This window comes from Corvus moneduloides, chromosome 14, assembly GCF_009650955.1.
Source record: "Corvus moneduloides isolate bCorMon1 chromosome 14, bCorMon1.pri, whole genome shotgun sequence".
NCBI classification, from domain to species: domain Eukaryota; kingdom Metazoa; phylum Chordata; class Aves; order Passeriformes; family Corvidae; genus Corvus; species Corvus moneduloides.
The window spans coordinates 17927224-17953311 of NC_045489.1; the positions used below are offsets into that span (position 1 = coordinate 17927224).

Below are 26088 nucleotides of genomic sequence, written 5' to 3' on the forward strand. Positions count from 1 at the left end.
AAATCCCACCGGGGAGCCAGCACTGAACAAACCCATAGCACCTCGAGAAATGAACTATTTTACCCGATACCTTCACATTTAGGCGACTCTTACCTCTTTCTGGTGATACTTTATTGCTACCTTTAGCTTTGCCAAATCGTGACATTTTTGGGGATCCAGCTCTTCGCTTTGATCATCCCTGTGATTGAGAATGATCTCCAGCTCCCGGGAACTCCGTGCTTGATCCAAAAGGTCCTTAGCAAAACGCTTGCACTGCTGTGAAAGCTCTTCATACTCAGCCTTGAACTCATTTTCCACCTTGCTCAGCTCCTTCAGCTCCCAGCCCAGCCGGAATGCAGTCAGGATGGGATCCTCGCTCGATAAGGCAATCAATGAAGGGCTGGCTAAGGCTTTGTAGATGTTCAGCCTCGACCTGGAATGCCTCAGGCTGTCCACCTCCGAGCTGGAGACACATTCCACACAGTTGCACCTGATCTGGTGCGGGCGTGGGATTGTCACCCGTCTTTGGACAAGCAGTTTGATGATCTCGTAGTTGTTGGTGTGAGCCGCCAGCATGATCGGGGTGATATCCGGAGTGAACTCCGAAAACTGGGTGTCCATCATCAAGGTTGGAACCTGCATGAAGGGATAAACCACAAGGGGTTGAAGGCATATCTCATGTGGAGCAGCAGAATTCAGAAGTCCCTCCTTCATACCTCTGGAGTGATGTCAAAACACTTTTTGACAACAAAACAGGGGTTTTATAACACCCTCTGTGCTTTACATCCTGTTGTCGGCAGGCTTATCCACACACTGCTATTCTGGCAAAACCATTTCCCCCCAAATCCTGCCAGTCTGGTGTAAAAGTCAGTCCCATCCCCATTCAAATGATTTACACATGAATCTGGTCTGAAATGGATATTGGCTCAGATACAAAATGGGGAAAAAAAAGAAGAAAAAAGGCCCAGGTAATTACACAAAAGGAAAGAAAGGCCTAGAAAAGAGTGAACACTGAATAGATTTCCATAACTACCATTATTTGCACCATATATCTGCACCAGCAGACCAAGAACCTGCTCGTAGCCAGTCCTGCACACACCAAACCCTGGCCTGAAGTTGGGCAAAACTCTTCCTCACTTTTTCCTACTGTTTCTATTTGAAAATATTTTTCAGTGTAAGGATACATTACATAACTGCCCTCAGAATAGACTGGTGGGTTTTTTTTTAAAACAGATTTGAAAAAAAATTAAATGTAAAATTAATGAGCCATAGTCCACTACAAATAAGCCCCTCCAGGGTGTGCATTATTCAGCTACTGCTGCACTTCTCAAAAGATGAGCTTAATGCACACCCTGTTGTGTCTTATTACTATATGCAGAGCACAAAATTAGATGGGAATGCTCTTACATCCCAAGCACCCAGTGTGTTTCCACTTGCAGGCAGGCAGCTCTCTTTGTTGTATGTTAATCACTACTCAAACACTCTGTTCTCCCCGTGCCCACCACTCCTGCCCTGGCACATCCTGCTGCTCCAGGGGGCATGGCTGGGCTGGGGGAACAGTGAGGCTGCTTCCCTTTGAAAATATCAAAGGTGTCTTGGAGAAACTGTTGCCAAAAAGTCCTAATGGCAGGGAACACTTCTCAGTCTGCCTAAACCCAAAAAACAAAGCAGTGATGAAGGAGCATGAGGTAAGAAATCCTGCTGTAGGATACACCTAAGGCTGGTGATGAGACCTCCAATCTTGGAATCTCAGTTCCCTGGGAGGTAAGAGCCCCATGAGCACTAAAGGGCCAAAGCTGACCAATACACGTAACAGGTGACAGGGACTGTTCACCACCACCCAAAGGTGGTCACCACGCTGAGGTACAGGCTCAGTTACAGCAGCAGGGCTCACTGGGGGGCTGCAGGCATTTTGGGGAATAAATCTGCTCCCCTGGACGCGCCACATGAGGAGTTAAATCCCAGGCAACCTGCAGACACATGAGTGTGGAGAGGCTTTGCTAAGCAGGCTGGTGCCCACAGAGGCAGGAGGGAGAGAAAACAGTCCTGAGGATTTGCTGTGGGTCATGGAGGGCTTGGTGTCTCTTAGCAAGGTTGGACAAATGTATTTTAAGATACCCAGTAACAAAAGGCTGAAAGCAGCTCTCTGCGTAAGGTCTTGCACTTTCTTCCTTTCCCTTTGCTTAGCTCGTTTAGGTAGTTTGTTAAATGTCAAGAGAAAGGTGTGAGTTTTTCTTTTTTTCTCTTTCTTAGAAGCTCTTTTTTTTTTTTTTTAAAGACCTGATGCTTGAATAGAACTGCATTTATCTTTCTTCCTGTCCTTTTGCAGTCAGTGACTGGCTGCTGTATTCAGAGCCTGTGCCTCAAAGGAAGAACACTTTCCCTCCTCTATCACTTCTATTACTGTCGAGTTTAATCTTGTTTTTCTACATGGAAGTTATTGTACCCAGGGCTGTAAAAAAAGGCATTTTCAGCTTTACACAGATGAGGTATTCATGTTGCTTGGAATATGAAATGGGCACTCGAGGAGAAGGCAGTGATGCTACAGGTGGGGATAGTGCTAATCCTGTCTGCTCCAGAGGCTTTCTAAATCTGGATCTAGGGGACGCCAAAATGGCTTTCCCAAGGTTTGGGAACGAATGCAGTGATCTCTCATCCCTTATTCTGGCTCATATCACAAGCCCTTTCCCCCAAAACAGAGCGCTGCTTCATGAGGACTCAAGCAGTGGCGGGGAAGGTGTGTTTTCCTGGGCAGCACTTTTAATTAAGGGATAAAGAGGGAAATGGTGGTGCAGAGCCACACAGGCTCCCGGGGAGCAGATCAGTGCAAGGCCTCCAATCACAGGAGCTGGAGCTATTTCTGAGCAGCAATGCAAACCAGCAAAGCCCAGAACAGGGACAGTGTGACGGGGGGCAGCTGAGGCCTCTTTTCGGTGTCTGCCTGACCCAAAGGCCATGAATTGGCCCAAAATTGCCTATCTCATGATAAGTATTTTTGTTGTCTTCTCACACAGTGTTTTTTGATAACCTGCATCCTAAACTGTCTATTTTAAAGCTCTGGCCATGCAAAGCTTTTGCTCAAGGGCTGCGTTCTCTCGCTGGAGGGGCAGCAGAGATTACAACAATGCTGATGTTCCTCCTGTGATGCTCCACTCAGCTGAGTTCATGTTCAGATCAGCTTCTCCTGTGTCTTAGGTTAACTTGCAGTGATGGAAGCAGAAGAGGAATAATTTATTCTACCCCAAGGGCTCTGCTAAGCTCTTCCAAGATTATTTTCATCAAGTGACCTGAAAAACAGAACTCTCTTCCATTAAGCGCATCACCTGACACCAGCTGTTAACCTGAGTCCTTCAGAACCTTATGTGACTACTTGCACAGGAGCAAAATACCTTGTCTGTATTTCATCTTGGTTCTTTTCATTTGAGAAATTAATGCTACCACTAACAACTAGTGACTGAATGCTTGTTATCATCTGCCTAGATTTAATCCTCATAAGGTGCCTGCTTACCCCTGTACTACTGCTGCTCTGAAGGATGCTGCAGCGAGTGAAAAATCCCCTTTATTTGAAAAGGAGGCTGAAGAAACAAGCTTAATTCATTAAAGGAGAAGGATTAGCTCACATAAAAGCGCTGTTCAATGCAGCTAAGCTCTCCTCTGAATGGGAAAATAAGTTTTCCAGAAAAATAGTGCACGTCTGGAAAGGAGCTCTGGCTAGAGAGCAGGAATCTCTGCTGTTAGTCATGAGTACAGTGTAAGAGGAATTAAACTACAGAGAAAGAAAAAAGAAAAAAGCTGGCACTGAAGATCTAGTGGCCTTGTTGTAGGTCTTTTAAGAATTTTACTTCGAATTTAATCTAGTTTGGTATCTGTCCCTGGAGCAGCTCCTCTGGTTTAGTGTTGGATAAAAGCAACCCAGCTCAAGAGCTCCAAGACTGCTCAGCAATGTGAACCACACTGCAATAAATGGGAAAACTAAGGAGATTCAGCTCAAAAACATTCTCCTCGACCAAACTAACATCTCCATTTCATAAACTATCACCTCCCCTGGATCAGTGCAATGGATTGTAAGTATAACCATGATAAGCTGTAACTGCATTAATCTGCATTGTTTTCAGCTTGTGTAACTTTTTGTCTCAGCTTCCTGTTAGAGAAGGTTTTTCTAACTGCCAACACAAACTTGTGCAAGCCTCACTGGAAAGCTACAAATATAATTCTTACAGAAATGGAAGCTTGAGTAGTTTATTGATCAAGGATTTCCTGCTTCTACTTTGTTTTCTGCAAGCAGCCCCATGAGGGAAGCACACATGCCATCCACAGGTGTGGCCACAGGCACAGCCACTTCCTGTCATTCTATAAAGATGATTTTGTACTGCATCAGTTTGGGCTCAGTGGTCAGAAGGAGCTTTAGCAGGGGTTTTGTTCAGAATCACAGTCCTGGGGTGCCTCTGGCTGCAGCTCTGTGAGTAGAGCACGAGGGACAGAGTCAGTGCTGCCAGGCTGCAGGTCAGTCCTGGTACCAGCAACAGGAAAATGTGTCTTGAGAAATGCACATCTGGTGACTGGCACAGCCAACTGAATCCTGCTCCTTGCCTGAACCCTGAATAAATTCCTTCATTGACAGAACCCCATGGGCCTTTGTTCCCTTCTCATGGAATCACAGAATGGGTTGGGTGGGAAGGGAGCTTGAAGCCCATCCAGTGCCACCCCTGCCATGGGCAGGGACACCTCCCACTGTCCCAGGCTGCTCCAAGCTCCGTCCAACCTGGCCTTGGACACTGCCAGGGATCGAGGGGCAGCCCCAGCTGCTCTGGGCACCCTGTGCCAGGGCCTGCCCACCCTCCCAGGGAGCAATTCCTGCCCAATATCCCATCTACCCCCGCCCTCCTTCAGCTCAAGGCCATTCTCCCTTATCCTATCACCACATGCTCTTACGGAAAGTCCCTCTCCAGCTTTCTTGTAAGCTCCCTTTAGGCACTGGAAGGAACCTTATGTGAGACCCTGGGAGAACAGTACATGGCTGTATAAATTCCAGCAGTTATTTTAGGTGATACACTGGTGTGGGTTTCACTAACTCAGTATCTTAAGCAGAGATGCCTTGGGAGACGTCTGGTATCAGAGTGATGCCAGTATTTATATTAACAGGGAGTTGGTGTTTTTCTCTCAAGAGCAATTCATTGACTGAAATGATGCAATTTGGTTAATGAAATATAATGAACAACACAAACTGCTATCTAAAAGTAAAGTCGTTTAAGGGCTTTTATACTGGTTATGAACAAGCTTTGGCGTAAGGCACACGTTGTTGTAGATGTACTTATGGGCAAGCTCTCTGTTACCGGAGCTTTCCACTGATTCCAATACAGCAGTCCCAAAATATCCAGCTGAAGAAAAGGCTCTTTCTCGTCTAAAATCTCCTCTGTGACTTACAGATGTGCCTGTAAAGCCAAATAAAACCTCTGCCCCTCAGATTGATACTGCAAAACAGTGAAAATTAGTACCTTTTAGTGCCTTGTAGCAAGCCAAATGCTGATACAAGGTTACCAGATGGTGCACATTAACACTAAAACAGGTACCTTTGAATAAAAAAGAGCATGCTTTAGAATCATAGAACTCCTAATAGTTGTTAATTAATTAACAATCTAATACATTACTACTGAAAGAATGTGAAAAAGTCAATCTGTTCTATCTGTATAACCAAATATCCTTCTCTACAACCACTAAGCAAAAGCAAAATATGGATAGATCTGCTCTAGATTCTTCCAGTTTTAATTTGGCTTCTCATCCATGTGTTTAGAAATGGAGGTAGGCCCAGGGGATTAGTTCTCAGAACTAAACTGAAACCTAGTGCACTTGACAGTGGCAGAGCTGCATCAGAGCTTGTGTTCAGCCATGTGTTTAGGAAATGCAGCACAGCCAGGAAGATTGTCAAAAGATGTCACCATTTGTGGCTGATGCTACATAATAACTTCATCTGTTGGGGATTAAAACGGAGGGATTCGGGGAGGAGCCTTCAGGAGGAAAGGATTTTGCAAATATGCATTTCAATGGCCTGTGGCAAGTTCCTGCAGTCAGAGCCCTCTCTCTCTGTGTGTCTCTCTCTCTCCTGAGCCCTCTCCTCCCCATGCATGTGGAGGAGATGAGATGAGGCACTTGATGAAATGAAGAAAGAGTGCAGTCACTGTGGCTGACTCTGCAAGTCACAGAGGGATGCTGTCAAAGAGTTACCTGTGTTTGAACCTCTTGTACTGAGCTGGAGCACAACCTGAGCTCCCTTTGCCCTGAACTGCCGTGTCTTGCTGCCGTTCAGAGCCACTGAATCCAGCAGGGAGATGAGCTACTGAGTGCCTTCCCCTATTTAGAGGAACCAGGGCAGTGTTGTGCCACGAGGAACTGCAGCCTCTCCTGGCTGCCCCTTCTCCTTGATGCCATGAAGATTTTTTGCCTTTTCTTTTATACCCCTGTTATACCTTTTTACAACTTCTGCATTCTTAGTGCTTTTTGCCAACACTCTAGGACTTGTTTGTCAAGCTGAGAGACTCAACATTTTAGAAGCTTCGTAGCTAGGGATCAGTGTGCCCCAGAGCCCAAGGTCCTCTCCAGAACACATTCTGTAAACCAAGATAGAACCATCCAGGGGAAGGTTCCTTGGGGAGGGGGGCTCACTCAAGCCTCTCATTGGGGAATCTTTGATAGATCTGCTAATTAGTAAAATCTATAATGCTATACCTGATCTTTGGGGGCATACTCGGCGGGGTGCATCTCGATGCATGACCTGGACGTGTGCACCTAAGGATCCTTAAAATAAATACCGAGGTAAAAATCCCTTTTCCCCTTCTAACCGTGTTTGACTCTTTAATTTTAAGACCAGGAAAAGGCATCAGTTGCTGGCGACCACAAAGGGACCCTAAAGACCTTGAAACTCACAGTCTTGGGTTGGAACACATCTTGCTTTGCCCCTCTCTTTGCCGGCAAATTACAGAGGGGCCGGAGCAGCAATCTAAGACTGTGACCAGGACTTTAGGACCCAGCACGGAAAGGCATCATCCTCTGTGCAGGAATGTTTTACAAGCCCACTGTAGCCCCAGCTTATCACATATTACATGATCTTATCACATATGTGATGTTATCACATCAGCCACATCCAGGGAACCTGGGGTCCATCGTACACCTGCATGGTCTGGGGCTCGCTGAACAGGGACACTTCTCCAGTTGCAGCAAACGTGGCACTAAAGCTCAGGACCATCACAAATCTGGACAAAAATGAAGTTGCTGAAGTGGCCTAAGTGACATGGCTCACAGCATGTTACAGGTCTCCCAAAAATGCAATATTATGGATATTCCCAAAAGGCAGAGATCCCCTGGCTGCTTGCTGGAGCTGTCTCCTGAGACTGTGCCACCAGCACAGGTGTAAGTCCAGAATTACTGATGTGAGAGTGAACTGAATTATCTCCTCAAGATTGCATAGGCAGACTAGTTCACATATTCCTGATGACTGGAGTTTTTCCCCCTCATTTGGAAACATAAAATGCTGTTTGTTTGGGTTTTTTCACCTTTCTTTATTACCATTTTAAGAGTTACTCTGCGATAGGAGCAGCTGTTTTGAGTAAAAGTTATTAGGGTTTATTCTTTATTTTTAATGCTGTTTTTAAGGTTGGAAATGAATTTTATTAAAGAGCTTGCTTAATCCAGTCCTATAAATTTCTTAACTACTCTAAGGACCTAGGATCATTGCTGCATCTTAGATATTTTTTCATTTTATGGATAAGCTTTCCCCTGACCCCAAACACAACTGAAACAAAGACAGCCCATGGTTATCTGGAAATGTGCAGTCTCTGTCTTCAAGGTAATCTTTATTTTATTATGGTTACTATTTTTCTAATATTCTTCAGGCTTTATTCTGGGAGGGAGAGTTGTCCAACTTTTTGATTCATTTTTCTTGGTCTCTGTATTATCTATTCTTAGTCGTAACAAGGACAAGATGTGCTAATATAGGTTAATAATCATGCTATCTACAGCCTCTTGTATCATCTTTGTACATAAAACATCCCTTCTTCCTGTCATTTACCACCTTGTGAGGAGGAGACATGTTTCATTAAGTTTAGGAGAGGTAATATGTTGCTAACAGGGCTTGAAAAGGGAGGGCTTTTTCCTTGGGTTGTGTTCATATTCAATCACATTCCTTTAGAAAAAAAAGTGAAATCAGATTGGATCATGAGACAGTGTCAGAGAGAGGAGTGAGTTACTGCATCTGGCGCCAGCCCAGCGCTGCCTGATGGTGCACAAAACACATCCTGATGCTCACAAACCAGGAGGTTCATTATTCCCCATTTTGAATATTAAGCTGTGCTTTTGGCACTGTTGTTTTACCAACCAAGAAGACACTGCGGCTTCTGAAAAGACCCCAGAGTTTGCAACAACAAAGAAATTACAATCTAGGCAGGTGGCAGGGGCTTGCATGAGAAAAAAAATCTGTGTGGCTGTGATCTTCCTTTATTCCCACTCAGGCAGTGACTTCCTCTGATATTCCCAGCGCTAGGAAGTTGAAAGCCTCTAGGTAAAGATGTGCCCCTGATGCTGCAGAGCCTGGCACTGCCTCATCATCTCCTGCCTGGGGAGCACTTGGAGCACACCAGCCCTCTCTCACTGCCATGAATTAAGCACCAACGATTCACTCGGCCCTGAGCCTCTCGAGCAGTTTTCCAGCATCCTCCCAAGGCAATGACAGATCAAAGACCTTGGATCACAGTGTTCCCTTGCTACAGCAGTTCAGAGACAAGCAATACTGCTCCCAATACTGCCTTTTTGATATTCCACCACCACTGCCACCAAAATGCTGCCCCATCAGGCAGTTTTTTGCCATGGGATAGCAAAATACTGCTCATACAGGGATAAACAAGCCGTAAATGTGACTTTGCCAACCCAGCACAGCTCTATTCAACAGCCAGGTGAGGGCTAAGGGACTCCTGCTAAGCTGCCCTGCAGTTCTTCACAGATCTTTATAGATCCCAGAGCTTTGTTTTGGAGGAGTCTGCAATTTGTAACATTCACTTTTCCCACAGAGAGAAGCTTCCCTTGGAAAAAATGTGTTATAACTACTGCACCAGGAAAAGTCTCCCACAAATCTGTATCAGGGAATCTAAACAGCCATGTCAGACTCCTGGATTTGGGGACTCACACAGACCAGAGGCAAATACATGTTGGGTGATGACAGGGGATGCTGTAATAGGGGCTTAGGAGCAAAGGGAGGTGGGTACAGTAGGCACATTCGTGGATGCTGGGTAGATAATACTGGTTTTTTGAAAGTAAACTCCTTAATCATCAGATCTACAGAGAGCCCAGAAGTTTACTTGTGTAGCAGCACAAACGGGATTTTTTTTCCCCCTACACACAGTTCCCCTACAATAATTCATCCACCCAGCTGAATCCTGAGAACCCATCACATCTGACTGAAAATACACTGTACAGTGTGCCCAGAGCAGGCAAGCGCTAAGACCACTCCTACAGATCAGTAAAGACAATTCTCTGGGAAGCTTCTTGGATAATTCCTGACTTCTCACCTGTCTATATGTTAAATTACAAGCAAGCCATGTTTGTGCATGCTGTGATGCAGTTCTTGGCTTGACCCCCACCAGCATCCTAGGAAATAGTAACAGACTTTATATTGACCCAGGAGAAGGAGCCAGTGCCTTATAGCCACTGTCAGAAATTTGGTATCTGACACTGCCTTAACCTTGATGCTGCTCACTGGGTCCAGGAGATGTTTCACTCCAGTTCTTCTTCACCTAGATTTAAGATTACTTGGGGACCAAGGCAATGGGGAGGGAGGGAGGGAGGAATTTCACAGTTAAATGTAATCATTAGCTGAAGTGATCTTTGATTTCTCTGTTGTTTAGTTTAATTAGATGGAATTCATTTTGAAGGCAGCCGCCAAAGGCATGTTAACTATAACTGTGAATTATTACTGCATCAATAAAAATAATGAAAAGCTTGGGTGCTAATGGAGCCATTAGGCTTTGAAGCTGCTTCTCTGTTTTCAGACATGATCTTTCTTCCTTATTGTGCCTTTCAAATATTTCCATGCTGAGAACTTGTGGCTGTATTTTTCTCAACTGCTTCTGTTCTTCAGAACCTGCTCCTGGTTTCTAACCAGGTTCAGCCTTTCCTTTTCACTTTGGACCCTATTAACATGGAAATGACTGGCTTGAGTCCCACCCATCAGCCTGTTCCCCTCTGTGTTACAGTGCTCCACAGCCACAATGCAGAACTGCCACAAAATTCCTTGATACAGATGCCTGTTCCTAAAGCTCTCCTCTTTCCAACTGCCTGCAGAACCTAGATTTCATATCGTGAGGTTTATGAGAACTGAACTGTTTCTTTTGACTTAAAACAGTCCCATCAGTGGTAGCACAGGGCTGGCAGTGAGCTTGTACATCTCATAAGCAAGCCTAAAATCAAGGGTTGTCAGTGGTTAAGAGCTAAACTTTGCACTGGTTTCTGCACACCCGACAAGAACTCTGTGTGAGTAGGTAAATTAAGCTAAACCAGGTTGTCTCAAGAAAGTTACTGGATTTGGGCAAGAATAAAATGGTTTAATGCAATCTATATTTTCTGTTTCACAAAAGGCTCTCTCTAGGCTGTTGATCTATGGGATCTGAACAAAGATTAAGGTGGATTTTCATTCACCTAAAAGAGGATTTTTGAGGTCAAATTTTAGGTTCACTAATACTATCCAGTACAGCAATCTTCTACCAATCTGATGATTAGCAACTAAGACTGAAAACTTGCCTTTTATTCTCTGTAGTTTCCTCTTCACAACCACACTCTTCCAGAGGCTGTACCTGCAAAGCTCCTTCTTTTGCAATACATATGGATCACATTGCTTCAGAAGGCCTTTGGACCATCACAACAAACCGAATCACAGCCAGAAATCCTAAGATCCCTTTTCTTTTTATTCTCATTATTGAGGAATTGCATTTGTAGTCCCATCTGTGAACCAGCTTAATTTGGAGCCATCTGCCACGAGCAAATCGCTAAGTTTGGCAGATGCCACAGAGATGCTCCTACCCGCCTTATGTAAACAGCTGATGTCAGCTCTGATTGTTGTGAAGAAAACAGCCACCGTGAAGGTGCTTACCAACTTGGAGTAATTCAGATGACTGATCAGAGCTCCTTAAAGAAGGAAGGAGGGCTCAGCAGGCAGCACAGACCTGCGGGGAGGCAGAGAAGCAGGCGAGATCTGAGAGCTGTGATGCACCTTTAGGGGGCTGCTGCCACCACTCCACACAACTCACCCAAACAGCTTGAAAAAATGTGCCCCTGAACACCTCAACTGGAAAATTTGTACTGATTTCAACAGGTTTCAAAGTGTCAGGAAATACAGCTATTACTGGTAAACTGAGAGTGAATCAAATATGGGGGGGGAAATGGGAGTTTTCAGACATGAATTTCCTGCTCTTTGCTGGCGAAGGTTAGGTGCAATCTCCAGCTTGGCTGAAAACATAACCCACTGTATTGATGTTTGTATAGTAAAAAAAAAAATCTGATCGCACTTTTAGAAAAAAATCAAGCAAAACTCAAAGATCAAACAGGTTGAGAGACAGAAGATTTTACAGGAAAGGAGAATTCACATATACATTCCCTTGCTCCTACAGTAATTCTGAATTAAGAAAAAAAACATTAATTTCAAGTTCCCTGTTAATTTCAACCCCATAGGACCCCAGCCAGATTTTGATGTGTGCCTACTGCCTTGTTTTGCCATTGCACGTACTGGACCTGTCCCATGCACAGACAACTTTGCATTTTAACATTTCCACCCCCAAAGAGAAGATCCACCTGGTTCACTAAGCCTGGGCCAAAGTCAATACTGCATCTGCAGGTGCTGATTTTTGCTATTTCAGACCTATCCCTGCTCTTTCAGACCTATCCCTGCTCTTTATTCAGTGGTCTGTTGTCTTATCTAAAGAACACTTATTTATACTCATCACTGAGGATGGACTGCCATGCCAAGTACACCTGTACTACTCCTCTGCCACTGTGCAGTACAACAGCAGCCTCTGCACTGCCCAGAAAATCAAACAATAGCTATCACAGCACCAGATTGGGCTCACTTTTGTTTCCTGGGAAATACATGTTCTCTGACTACAAACCTCTGCAGGAAAAGCGACACTTGCACACCCTCCAGGTTCCACAAATATTAGTTTGTTTTGTTGCTCCTCTTAATATGCATGAAGAGGTTGCTTGATTTCCAAATGCCTGTCAAGTGTTTGGGGAAAAACAAGCTATGCTATGATTTAAGTGACCAACTATGTGACTGGTCAAAGTGAACCATGGTTTATAAAAAGCTTGGATGAGTAATTGGAGTAAATTATGTAACATTTGGAAATAACAAGTTAACCTGTAAAAATCACAGAATTAGAAAAGCTCTGGCTACTGAAGAGGAGGATGGGTCATTTCAAGCCTGGGCTTTACTCTCTGCTGGGAGTGAAGCACACCAGAACACCTCTACACTATTCTCATGGCTGCACCATGACAATTCTCCCATAGCCAAGAGTATCCTTCATTAGCCATAAGTTCATTAGCCATTACCCTGCCTGTAACTGGTGAAGCCTTCTCCCCAGCTTTACCAGCAGACTCACGGCACAGCACACAAAACCACGGCTCTGAGTCGTCTGGACCGGGCAGCACGGATTTGAGGAGAAATGCTAAGATCTTAAAATAACCCACAAACCTTGCTCGGAGATAAACCTATAAAGAAACACATCTACTCGAGCACATCGCTGCTCAGAACACTAATCTCTCATGTGCTCTGCAGCAGCTCTGGAGCGAGGTGGTTCATGCTGCCGGCTCTCACAGGCTGCACATGTAAACAGAGCAATTTGCTGCTCTCCCAAGCCAGGCTGCAGTGCGGGAGCAGCAGGTTGTTATAGTTACTGGCTATGACTTACCCCTGCCATTGTCACGGCATTCGCAGTAAATGGCGCTTAAACAGCAGTCTAGCAAAGGTTCGCAGAATAATGACTCATAAAAATTCACTTAATAACAGGATCCAAGCCTCTGTGCCGCCCAACCCCTCCATCCATTTCCCCCCGGCCCTTACATCATCAATGGGACCCTGATTCTCTTACATAAGGAGCACAGCAAAGGTCACTACTTGTATTTGAAAGGTTTTTAACTTCTGCTCCCTGGAAAGGTCATCGTACAGGTGGAAAGCAGAGCTCTTCCCCTCGGGCAGCTCTCAGAGGCGGGTATGGACCTCTCCTCTTGGACACTCTGTGGCTGGTGAGTGAACCTGAACCTGCTTTTGCAGGTCCAGTCTGCGAGGGGCCAAGGTTTTCTACCTTGTTTTGAGTGTCCCTTTTCCTAACTAGATGCAGTCAGTGTAACTCCTCAAGAGGCTGGAATGAGCCTGTAAGAATTGCTGCCAGGATTGTGGTACAGTGATAAGGCTGGAGATACACACCCATGAAATGGATTATGCTGAATGATGCTACTCGGCTGCTTTTGAGATGCAAAGACAACAATTAACTGAGCTGATGTGAACAGACGCATATAGGAACAGCTCTTCATGCCCGGCAGCCAGAGACACACCAGGCTTCGGGAGAGAGGCAAATAACAACCTGCTCAGAGGCAGGCAGCAGGAAAATGGAACCAACAGGTCCTCCCAGACCCCAGGCTCAGGTGGATGAACATTTAATACAGAGCAATCAGAGGACACTGCTCCTGAGCCTCTGCCCAGAGTGCAGCAAAGGCAGCCAGCCCCTGATGGCAAACAGGCTCCACACACAAGCCAAGAAGCCTTCCCCACACAGGCTTGTTTAGGCGAACTGAACCATCTGTACATTTAATTAATAGATTATACTAAACCTAATATATAAGAAGTGCAGTGATAGCATCTTACAAATTTCACAGCCAGACAGAAACCTTCCTATGAGGTGCGGGGTTTTTGTTACTACTCGAACAAAAAAGCAGGGTTTCTACATGTTTTAGAACATCGAAGGAGCTGATGAGGACAAAGCTGTGCTACTCTGCTTTATCAGGTGCTTTTTGTGAAAGCAATTAGGTGTGGGGTTCCCAAAGGACTTTCTGAGAAAGGGTCCAGCAAGGACAATTAATGAATGCATATTGATACTGCTGTGGAATTAGCATCAGGAGCTTGTGTTCAGAAGCCCCTCCTGTAACAGCTTTGTGATTTGACAGACTAACCAGCTTTGGCCCAACTTGTTCTACCACTACACATGAAATAAATGTTCATCACCATCACTGCATGAGCAGCCAGGGAAACAGCTGAAAGGGAAGTCCAGTCCTGCAGCCCTCTACCAGCAAACACTTCCTGCAGTCTACAGAAGAGCCTGAGCTCCAGCCAGGGAAGTTAATCCCAGTTTGTTCATAGAATCTTGCACCAAGCCAGTGCTAGTTTAAAATACACTGACAAAACCTGGTCTTGTAACAAACCTTGTAAATAAAGCTGAAACTGGCACCGTGTCTCTTCTCCCCTACACATGCTTGCTCTCCTCCAAGTTGTAAACCCTGCAGCAGATACAATTCTAGCTACAGAAGGAGAGCTGGCACAGAGCTAAGGGAAAATGGAACAGGCCTACTATGAAATGGATCACTGAACTAGAGACACTGGAGCTGAATTTCAGCTGCAATAAATCAACCTCATTTCACAGACCTCTGTGTCTGTCCAGTTAAGCCAGCAGGGCTGTGGATTTGAGTGGACACAGTTTTGGTATTCAAGGGATGTTACAGAAATCCACACAAATCCCATCACTTGCTTTCCATGACATTTCGGGAGAAACTTGTCATTAACCTGCAATAATCAGTGGCGATTCCTCATGCTACTGAAAAAAACTTTTCTCCTATTCTGCTCTCTGTCCTGTTGAGCTGCAGGATGCTCAAATTTCTAGAAGACCAAGGAAAAAATGGCTCATTCTTCACAAATGGTCTGTATTTTGCTACTTATATTTTGCCAGACTAAAACCCAGTACTAACATTTCAATTTTTAGGTCAGATAGAGGAGTTTCATTATTTCTCTAGTTTTTAAACCACACATTGGAGTCACACTGCTACAGCATGCACAATGCTGCCATTTCTAAATAATAAGCTTAGCACTCTTGAATTCTGTCAGGGTTGATCCTTATTGTTTGCTTTGGCTACATAAAATTACTACTGAAAAACCATGTACTAAAGGGCCTATGCATTGAAAACATGTTCTTCTATGATTGACTGGTATTAATCTTTCACACGCAGAGGGATGTGTTCCCTTCAAAAGGAGGTTTGATATATGAGGCTTATCCAAGTTTTGGATGCTCCTTTCCAAGCAGCAAATATACAAAAATTATCAGTGGTCAGCAATGTATAGAAATTATTCTCATTATTGGCAGTAGTGCTCACAAATGAAAAGAAGAAAACCAGAAAAAATCGGTTGGGGTAGTGCAATATGTGGCACTTGAAGTGACAGCATTCAGACTCGGAGGTTTTTCCACAAAGATCCTTATATAACTTAGGGATGGCTTTGCAGCTAAGGATCCTTCCTACAAGTCATAGCTGCTCACTGCTGTAAGTTATGTCCTGCCTCAGCATTTCTGCCCTGGAGCTCTCTGGAGAGGGAGACCAAGATGATCTGTCTGCACTCCAGTGAAGGACTGAAACCCAGCAGACTGTTTGCTTGCAGTTAAAAATAAGCTTGTGTGCTTTCAGGATTTACTTATGAAAAGCAATTCCACTTAATATCAGCACAACAGCATGGCAATAGTTCACATTTACAGATTGTAATATAATTTCAGAGAGCCACAAATTCCTTTAGAAAGTGCTTGTCTATAAATCAACCTATAAATCAGTGTGTGCGCAAACACTGTGGGGCTGGAAAGAACGCCGAGGGAAAGAGAAAAAACTGAGAGTTTAAGTCAGGCAGACATGTTTGCTTGGGCTGGAGAATTACCATCCACACAGGACTGCCCCGGTCTGCTCTGGGCATTTAAAGCCATGGACCTACATCAAGGACTTCACTCTGAGCAGCAGCAGTTTCCTAAGGCAGGATAATGGCTCAAAACTGAACGGGAACACTCGACCGACCTGTTTTTCACCACTGGGTTTCCTGTAATTCAGCAGCAGCTCCACAGCTCCCACCACCTCCTTCCGTATCGCGTAGAGCAGAGCGTCCCCCACGTAGATGCTGTGGCTCAGCAGCAGCTCCATGATCTCCAGGTTCTCGTTCTCTATGGCTATTAGAAGGGCGCTGCGACCGAGAGGATCCATACAGTTAATGTTGATGTTGTAGTAGATCTCTGCCTCCTGCAAGGCATGTTTCACACTGGCATAGTCCCCCTTCTCCACAGCACTGAGGTAGGCTTTCTCTTCCGACGAGAGCTCTGCCTCCGCTCGCACGATCTGGAGTGGGATCCGGTCTCGGTATGGGGAGAAGTTGACCTTTTTGTAGTATAGCTGGGCCATTGTTCATAGTGACCAGGCAACCTGTGAGGGAGGAGAACCACGCATCAGTGACAACACAGCCACACAGGGGACAAACTTCCCAAGGACCATCACAGGAACAGCTCCCCATCCCTTTTTAAGATGTATTCTCAACAGCCCCTGAGCAGCCCCCATCAAAGAGTTATCTGAAAGCATAAAGGTGACACGACACCACTGCTCAGGAGAGGCACTCACTATGACACTCAGTATAATTTTTTATCTTGCTCAAACACTATGGCATTGATGTCTTTTGTCTGGTCAGAAGCACGGTCTTGATGCTCATGGGTAATCTATCACATGCAAATCAGTGGATTTCTCATCTCTGCTTTATTTCCCACTCAAACTTCTTTTTATTTCCTCCTTTTCCACTGCTAAGCCAGGTCCTCAGCATCTCTGAACTGTCAGTGATGCGAGCTGCTGATTTACACCCTCCTCTTTACAGTAATAGATTCATTTTGAACATTTTTACTGCTTCTTCTCTGCTTCTGTCTCTTAAAACAGTCTTTTATTTTTCCTTAATGTTTACTCTTTGACTAGGTCACGGTTTTATTTTTAAAGCTTGCATGTTTTTAAACATACTTTCTCACTCTCCTCATTTATAAATAGGACCTAAAGACAGGCTGATGTAGAAAGCCTCCACCCTTGCTCTCCAAAGGCAGCAATGTTGTTTTGTGGCCTAGGAAAACAAGAAGTAAATCCTGCCCTGGAACAAGTGCAGCGAACAGAATGAATTGGGGTTCCTTCCCATGCCTCAAAGATCCCAGCAGGTGACTGGACTCATAGGAAACAGGGGCTGGGTATTTACAGGTAAGGAAAAAAGGAACCAGGCTTGTCTACCTTTGCTTGGCATTGACAAATGACACCAGGTCAGCACCAGGAGCCACCAGCAGCTATAATTAATTGGGTGACGTATTCCATCTCCCTGCCCAAAGCTCAACGGCTTCCTGCAGCAAATTAGCCGGAGCGTTGGTCCATTTTAGTGCCCTTTCCAGGAGGAAAAGGAGGTGCTGATAAAAGATAACGAGGAGGAGGCAGTGGTGGCTGCAGAGCAGACCCAGGGCTCTGCAGGTACCACCCCCTGCGTGCCCGAGGAGCCGCAGAGCCCGGCTGCATTTCTGCCTTTCCAGAGTGGGTGGATCTGAGCTCCAGCCCAGCTGACACTGCAGAACAGTGGGTGGCTGTAGCAGACAGCAAAGCTGCATCTGTGAACTTCCAGGGGAGCCAGGGAGCTGCACCAGCCAGTTTGGCACCTCGGGGAATGTGCTCGCTCAGGATCCCGCTCTCCCTGAGGTGTGACAGAAGTTTGTGTTTGTTACATACCCAGAGATGCTGTCACATCGCTCACGTGTGTCTCTCTGCACAGACAGAGCCACAGAATCCAGTGTTTCAACCTCAAGACACATTACAAAGGCACTGGAGGCAAAGGGACCCATAATCTGAATAGAAACCATAAATATACTGGCTTATTTTCTATGGGAACACGATTCCACTAAAGCTTTTAGACCTAAGGAACAATCTCAGTGACTGAGAAGCTTCAAGTTTCAATGAACTACACATGGAACCAACTGTTCTGGTTTTGAAAAAGACCGAGGATCACAGGTCATTTTCAAATTTTGTTTTTGAAAACGTTTCCCTCTGGGATCCAGCTAATTCTCACTGAAACTCTGACAGGAGACAAAAGGATGCAGCACAGGCCTGGTAACAGCCAAGGACTAAAGAGATCTTTGGGAAAGTAAGGATAAACCCAAATGGGAAGGGAAATTTTGCCCTTGTGTGACAGTCTGGCTGATGGGAGCAGGGAACACCAACCGAGGACAGTAGTCACCATGTAAAGGTCTCCTGGGGGAATCTGTTGGCTCCAAAAAAACCTGAGGGATTCTGGCAACAAGTGCAGCTGCTAAAGTGGAATTGGATATTTTTCACTGCTCTTTAGTTTAATTGGATGTTTTGTAGATGGTGAGTAACATTTGCAATGAGTTATAACAAATGTCACCTTATGAAACATCATGCCAGCGTTGGATCCCTTTCCCTCCCAACAGTTTTGTAGAAAGAAAAGAAAGCTTTAGATATCTTAACTCCTCCGTGAGATCTCATCTCCCAGTACAACTCCAGTCCAAAGAAAGCTAGTAATGTTAATACCTCAAGCACTTAAGAAGCTGCAATAAAACCAAACAGGAAAGACTCACAAAGTTAATGATCTTCCTGAATTCCTTTCATGCCAACAGCTGCATAGCCTGACCAACACATGCTGCTGACTGGGTTTGGATATAATAGCAAGCAGTATTAAAAATAAATAAATAAAAATGTCTGCCTGGAGTTCATGGAAGATTTCAGCAAAGCCTTTATCTGTTGAGCTGCCCCTCAGCCATACATCCTGCACAGTTACAGACAGACCTTCAAAACCTGATGTCTTTCTCTACCAAAATTATTTAACAGAGCATCAGTCAAACCTGTGGATGGAATGAAGAATGAGCACAAGATCCCTGCTTGAGCTGTCACCCCTCAGCACCACCAGTCTCCCAGGGGCAGCATCTCTTGGTGAAGCAGACAATGCTGGTAGGCCCTAGAACACTTTTGTTTCCCAGACTGGTCCTGTCTCCTGCTTAACAGCTAAAAAATTACAAAAATATTGATGAAATCCAGGTAAGAGAAGGAGAAGGCAATGCACAGGTGCTGCCTAGAGAGAAGCAGCAATGACATCCCTGAAAGGTAGCAAAAATAGAAACACGGTCACACTAAAATCTTGGAATCGGTGCACAGAGCCTGAAAACACATGTTTTCCATATGAATTCTCCTCACACAGAGGCATTTTCTGCTACTTGAGTTAATATCTGGGGCAAGGAAAATTCTTTCCAGCCTATGCCTGACGGCAGATGCCTCAGACAATATCCAGTGAGTGGCTAATGCAGTGGTGATACCTGCACCACAAACAGGTGGAGAGAAACAAGAGAAACATAACAAGAGAAACATAACAAACTGCTGCAGGCAGGAGGACTTAGCACTCAGTTTGGACTCTATCACCTCTCCCCAGCAGAGATGCCCTTCTCCCTGAATTATTAGTCCAAATCTCCAAGCCCTTTCATCCTGACACCACTTCTGTGGTGCCTGGCACAAGAAATCGGAGTTTTATCCCCTGAAAAGCAGCTGGTCAGGTTTGGGGAAGGAAAGTTTCTGGCCTTTTGCCACTAAAAATTCCATGAGCTGTCTCTCCAAGAAGTTTTCAGGGTCTGTTAGGAGTTGAGCCATCCCTCAGCTCCCACTTTACAGACACCACACACTCCCACACGCCCCTGCCTCAGGGGAGCAAGAATGACCTGGATGAAATGGGATGAGTGGAACTTTTGAAAGGGAGGGAGCCAGATCCAGTTTACAGCCATGTATCACTAGGCCCATTATGAAACAGGACCTTCCAGGACTTTATTTGCTTTGATCATCATCATGAAGGGTGTTCCCTCCCACCAACACAGGCTGGTGAAGCTCCGTGTGTGGCTTTAAATGACACTACACCTTCTCTCTCAGACCTGAGAAGGGTTTATGGGCTGGAAAAGCCACCTGCATTTTCCAGTTGTATCAGCCCCATCAAGGAACTGATCCCTTACAACACATCTCGCTTCACTGCTTCCCCCCATCCTTCTTGCCAAGGCTGTTTCTTCTTTTTAGTGTTTCAGGGAGAGCATTTTCCTCATTTTGCAGTTCTAGTCTGGACTCCAGGTCTGGAAATCACAGCCCATAACTGTGAAAATGGCCTGACTTTCATCATGCTCACACACCACCTGCTCAGTACTATTGATCTTTTTAAAAAAGGTTATAAACCTGAGCTATGAAATAGTCCAGAAGGGCCACTTAGGTAAATAATATTACATGTAGTTAATGGACCAATTGAATTTGTGATTGGATCCTTCTTTTAAGTGCTCTAGATCTTATTTACTAACAATGCCTGGCTGAGCACAGTATGAGGAAATAAAATCGACTTTGTAACGTTCTGCAATTCCCTTCCTTCTGCAAAGATACCCTCTTGTTCCAGAAAATTGCTTTTTCCATGGAGTTCAGTGGGAACCAGATTACAGCCCTAAGTCTCACTGCTTCTCATGATGTCTCTGCATCACACTTACCATCAGAAGCAGAATTTTTTTCCTGATGCCTTTAAAGGCAGAGAGAGCCATGACTGAATAAATGTATGACCTCAGACATATTTTAAAATTATAAAATTGCTGTAACCTTCCGGTGTCTACAGCCGTGTAAATTCCTTTTAGCTAAAGCCCCATGATCTCAGAAAGTTTATATCCAGCTCATAAGTTATATAAGATATATCACTGACTGGAGTAAGTGCTGTCCAAAACTTGCAGGGCCACAGTACAACACAAAAATGAGACCCAACAGCTAATAAAATTGGGGATGAGTAATCTACTTTCACTGCCCAACATGAGAGAAAGCAAGAGCACTACTAGCATATGGGATAAAAATGCAAGGCTGCAGTGGTCCATGATTCACAGTGGAAATATGTCCTTAAAAGACACAGGGAAAAACTCCCTATAAAATGTTTTTCACTCATCATCAGTCCAGGTCTAGCTAAGAACACATAAATTCCCTGGGGTACAGCACAGAACCTTCTAACCCAGGAAGTGTTTGTAAAGGAAGACAACCTCAAACTTCAGATTATGAAGTCTACAGACGCCAGAAGAAAATTCTTTGCCAGTAACGCAAAATGTCACAATCTGACTCAAGTCCCAGCTGCAGTTCTTAACTTCCTGGGGAGGGTGACAATTATCAAAGATATATATGTTTGATTTGGAAAGGACAACTCTTTGGTAGAAGTCTCTTCCGCTGCATAATCAATTGATGAGTCATGACCAACTGCATATGGGGAGATAGATAAGTATTTTTATATGTGTGTATGTGCTTTTTTAGATACATATCTATATAAAATATATGCTCCTTGCTGGAAGCTTCAGCTTTGTTTCCTCTTGCAAAGCACTGAGGATTCACCTGGCTCGTTCTGTTCAAAGATGAGCACGCTCCCTTTGCAACAGGATATTCTCCTCTACGTCTCCTCTGCCAGGCAGAGCGTAATTCATGGACAGAGAATTCGGGCTGCAGACAGCCAGGCCTGATCAGAAGTCTCAAATGCTTAGGACTCCCTCAAGTCTCCTCTCCCCGCAGCAGAGCTTCCTGCACGCCCAGGGACAGGCTCCGTGTGCTTTTGACGCACCCCAGGGATGGACTGCAGCGGACACTTCCCCAGCGCATGTTTCACACGGCCTTGATGGGGTGCTAACGATGCTAAAATTTCCGCCGAGCTCCTCAGCCACGCTGGGCTTGGAACGGGGAGAGCAGCTCTGCAATAAAAACCAGCTGCAAACCAGATTTCCCCGCAGCACAGCCAGAGGAGTTGTCCTTGCACCTGGGGGAAGGAAGCAGAGGTGCAGGACCTGCAAAGCAAGACACAACTTCGGGAAGGAGGACAGAAGAAGCCTCTGGTATAGAGCCAGATGCAAAGCTCCTCTTTGGGAGACAGTGGGAGGGGGAAGTACTGACCCAGCCATGGAATATTTCAGTATTACCTCAACAGAAATCAGTCTGGGCTACTAAAATGATTAAAATTACTTCCTAGTGATGGAATGGCTGCAGAACATGCTTTTAGCTACTATTGTAATAAAGTATTTACAGTCTGCAATTCTTCCACTTCTTTCCACACAGCCATCACGCAGGTGGTAATAAATAAAAATGTACCATTGTGAGGAGATTTAAAAAAAAAAAAAAAAAAAAAAGCCCTGGAATATATTCATAGTACCTATCTTTGCAAATGCAGGCAGAGCAGAAAGCTCATTTTGTCTGTCTGACGTCATTGCTCTGTCCCCTACTTGCTTGAGATGGGCTATGTACTCATTCTCCACAAAAGAGATGTCAACTGAACTGAGAAATACTGTCAAGCACGCTGCCCTGTTGTCTTATCTGCTAATGCAGCACTAATGTAGCATGGCATCGTTATCATCTCCAGGCTCTGTGTCCACCGCTGCTGCCCCTGCTGCTTGTAATCTCTGGCTGCTGTAGCTATTGAGCAAGAGATTTTCTAATTTTTTTTTTTTGCCTGTTCCCACTCTGGCTCATCACTTCTTCAATCAGCAAAATAATCCGGGAGCATCATCTCGGGGAGAGCTGGGTGGACTGTCAGACCTGCCTCAGCCTGGAAGTGCAGGTGAACCACCCAGTTAGGAGGGAAAAGACAAGATGATGGCAGAGTGGCCAGGGAAAGGAAAAGGCAGTGGCAGCAAGCTCTGAACTACCAACAGTGACAGTTTAGGCTCTTTTTCTCATCTAGCAATGAGTGGATTTATCAGTGGTTATCAGTTCCCACTTCTGAACAAGCTCTGCTGGGCTGTTTTCATTGGCACCTGTGTAAAAATAGAGTCAGACCCAGCAGATGCAGCACCCATCACCTGCAGCCCCTGCTCTGAGCCTCCAGGGTTACTGTGCTGCAGTAACTCTACCTCTGCTCCATTTTGGGTTTATTCCTAATTCTGTCATTCAAACCTGACTGGAGATTCTTGGACGGAAGAAGCAAACTCATGTGCTCAACTCTCAAATGAGTGTTCCCTAGTTGCAAAAACAGGGCTATTTTAGACAATACTATGTTCACCTGCAGCACCTTTTGCATATGAAAAAGTGCAAGACCCATGAATTCTCTTCCCCTGAGCTAAATTCCAAACCGTGGTAAATACGGAGGGACTAAAAGCCAAATTCATTGCATCTGTAGAACACCAGGGACAGGAAGACAAGGAGTCTGTGCCCCTTGGAGAGCAAGCACACCACTTGCATTTCACAGCTGTCTGAACAAATGGGGCCAAACAGAGAGCACTGGGTGGGCAAGGAGCAGCCACCCTGCTCCCATGAGCGTGCTGGTGCCTGGCAGCCACCAAGACTCTGTGGAAATGGAACAAACTTCCAGACATCTCCCCTTTCTAAAACCTTCACAGGAGAAAAAAAAAGATTTTTTTTTTTAGGGGCTTCCAGACAGAGGAAGAAAAAATCTGAAAAATCCAAATATCTGAAGTACCTAGAGCAGGTGACTGATTTAAATACAGCACAGCTTGCTGTGGGGAGATTACATCTCCTTCACCAGCTCCAGACAATGCAGCTCACAGTCCCTTTCCATGCAGCTTCCTCATCACGTTGGATCCTGCCTAGTTCAGGCACACCTCACCACCAAATCCTGCAGTCTAAGCCACCCAGATGGTTGTAGAGCTGAGAAAGAGAAACATTTCCACAAGTAAAAGGTCTCTCTGAATGTATATTATGATGGAGACTGAGCATTACAGATTGCAGGGCAGTCACGCTTTGTCTCAGTCGTGGTTCTGCACAAGTCAGCCCTGGTCATCACATCCTTCACTGCCACTTCTGCTGAGACAGTCCCTGGACAAAACAACTGCCTCGGCTGGCCAGTAAAGCAGGGTGGTTTATGGGGAGGTGGAAATGCCATCCAGGAAAGAGAAATCTTCATCGAAAGAAAGTGGGAGGGAGCTCCTCCTGACAGTGATAACAAACAGAATACTCTGCAGATAAAATAAAGAAGCAAAGCCAAATCCTAGTTCATTAACATAGCTCAGGAAAGAGCCTAGAACTGCAGACTGGACAGTTTTTGAGGACCCACTGAAAGGCTGCAGGCAGTAGAAAAACATTCATTTTAAGTGGAAAAATGTTGTTCTCAGGAGTACTAAGCAGGCAAATCGAAAAGACACCAAAAATCCTGCCCAGCCATAAAGCAGCTTGGGAGGGGAGTAACTCTGTTATACTTCTTCTGAGTGAAGGAATGCATACAATCAGGTTTTGCCTTCCATTAATGCCCTAAAAGGTTCCTGAATAATAACTGCAGTATAAAACTTGCTTATTCAACCTCCACATCATTCCAATAAAGTCAGGTATTTGGGTCAGAGATCTGTAGGAGTAACCACGTTACTTCTTAATCTTTGCCATACTTACATGGTGCACTTTGGCTACCAAAAATAATAGCACCCTGATCTTTTGAGCCACAGATCTAAAAGTCCTTTTAAAAGGACAGATGGCATTCTTCCTCATGTTGTATGGACTGGAAGTGTGCAGCAAAACAGAAGTTATTTGTTTCATCCTTGTGACAGCAAGTGATAACAGGGCAGGATACCCTGTAAATACAGATACACATATATATTGTATACCTATAGCTTAATAGGTGTGACAGATCTGTGGTGCCTGTTGAGACAAGCCCAGTGCCAGAGCCATCTGGAGTGTAGTAGTTTCATCCCATGAAAGTGATGATAAAAACTAGATTATGTCCCATATTACCAGGGAAAAACCTTATTTTAAATATCCCGCAGGGCTGCTCTGTCACACACTGAAAAATCTGCAGGACATTATCTTGGAACTCAGTTCTTGATCTTCCTAAAGGGAACTTCTCACATGGGCATAGGATGCCTCCCCCCTCCACCCCAAGCCCTTGGCTGCAGTACACCTTAATGTCACTGCTTCTTTCTTTCTGTATTTCCTTTCACCAAGACACTATTCTAAAATTTTCTCCCATTTTCTTCTGGATTTAATTTTGCAGTTTGCTTCCCTGTTCAGTTAAGTGTTGATTCACGACACCTCAGCTTTCAAGAGACATCCGAGGTGAGGCTCACGAGCTTTTCTTCAGCAGAATTTTATTTTGTATGCTCTGGGGTTCAGCCTCAGCTACAGAATAACTGCAGGGGGTTCATGTTTAAATTGAGCTGCATTCCTTTGGCTGCAGGAGTGGGCCTATGCAAAGAAAATGCACAAATCCATAAATAAGGCTTGGCACGATTTCCCTGCTCTACTTAATGCCGACATTTGCAAGCTCTGTTTTCCCAAACCTCTTGCTTCCACATTCCTGCACCTGCTAATTTGTTAATTCTGTTTTCACTGAGTTTAGACTTATGTATTCTTAATTATGCTAATGAAGAATAAACTACTTAAAATATTAATGTTTTGCAAACCTTTAAAAACAAACAGTTAACAAATACCTTGCCCCTGAGGTCTGTCTTAACTGTTGGATTCACAGACCAGTCCAAGTGATTACTTTTTCTCTTGAGGAGATGTCCTGTCCTCCCTTTCTCCTTTCTCCTCCCTCTCAGGTCTCTTCTGGTAACAGCCTCACTTTCTCCATTTCTATCTGACCTCTGTTGGGAGGAGGATCTCGAAGTTAAATGAAAATCGCCCCCAAAGTGGTAATTACCACAGATGTCTCCACCCGTTTTCTTTTCCTCTCTTGCTGTTGATCTCCTCTCCCCTCCAAGGCTCTGTAAAGGCTCCTTGCCCTGCTCCTTCCAGCCATCCCTCACAAGCAGTGTCTGGAACCTGCTGGGAGTTCCTGGGGTGCCACAGACCTCTCTCTGTCCCCCTCCTGTCCTCTGTGCATCCCTCAGATACCTCTGTCAGGCAGGAGAGTTATAAATCTGGCAAAGGAATGAGGCAGGAGCCAACGTGTGCTCCCTACGAGGCAGGAGCTGAGCTCTCCTCCTCGTGCACCCACAATTTCACCAAATTCTCCTCTGCTCTCCCTGAAAATCACTTTGCACACCTGTTTTCCTGGCTTCTACATAAAGCATAGGTCAGATCATGGCAGACGTGCACCAAAACTGTGACGGGCTGCGC

General features: G+C 45.0%; 1 protein-coding gene across 1 annotated transcript in view; it reads right to left on the reverse strand.

Annotated features, from left to right (window-relative positions):
• TRPC5 (transient receptor potential cation channel subfamily C member 5) overlaps positions 1–26088 on the reverse strand; it is a 96676-nt gene that overhangs the window by 53316 nt on the left and 17272 nt on the right. Inside the window, exons 2-3 of the mRNA XM_032124104.1 lie at positions 16051–16449; positions 94–615 (exon numbers count right to left, since the gene is read on the reverse strand). Coding sequence (XP_031979995.1) covers positions 94–615; positions 16051–16428 — 900 coding nt within the window. The 5' untranslated portion in view covers positions 16429–16449. The remainder of the gene's footprint in view (positions 1–93; positions 616–16050; positions 16450–26088) is intronic.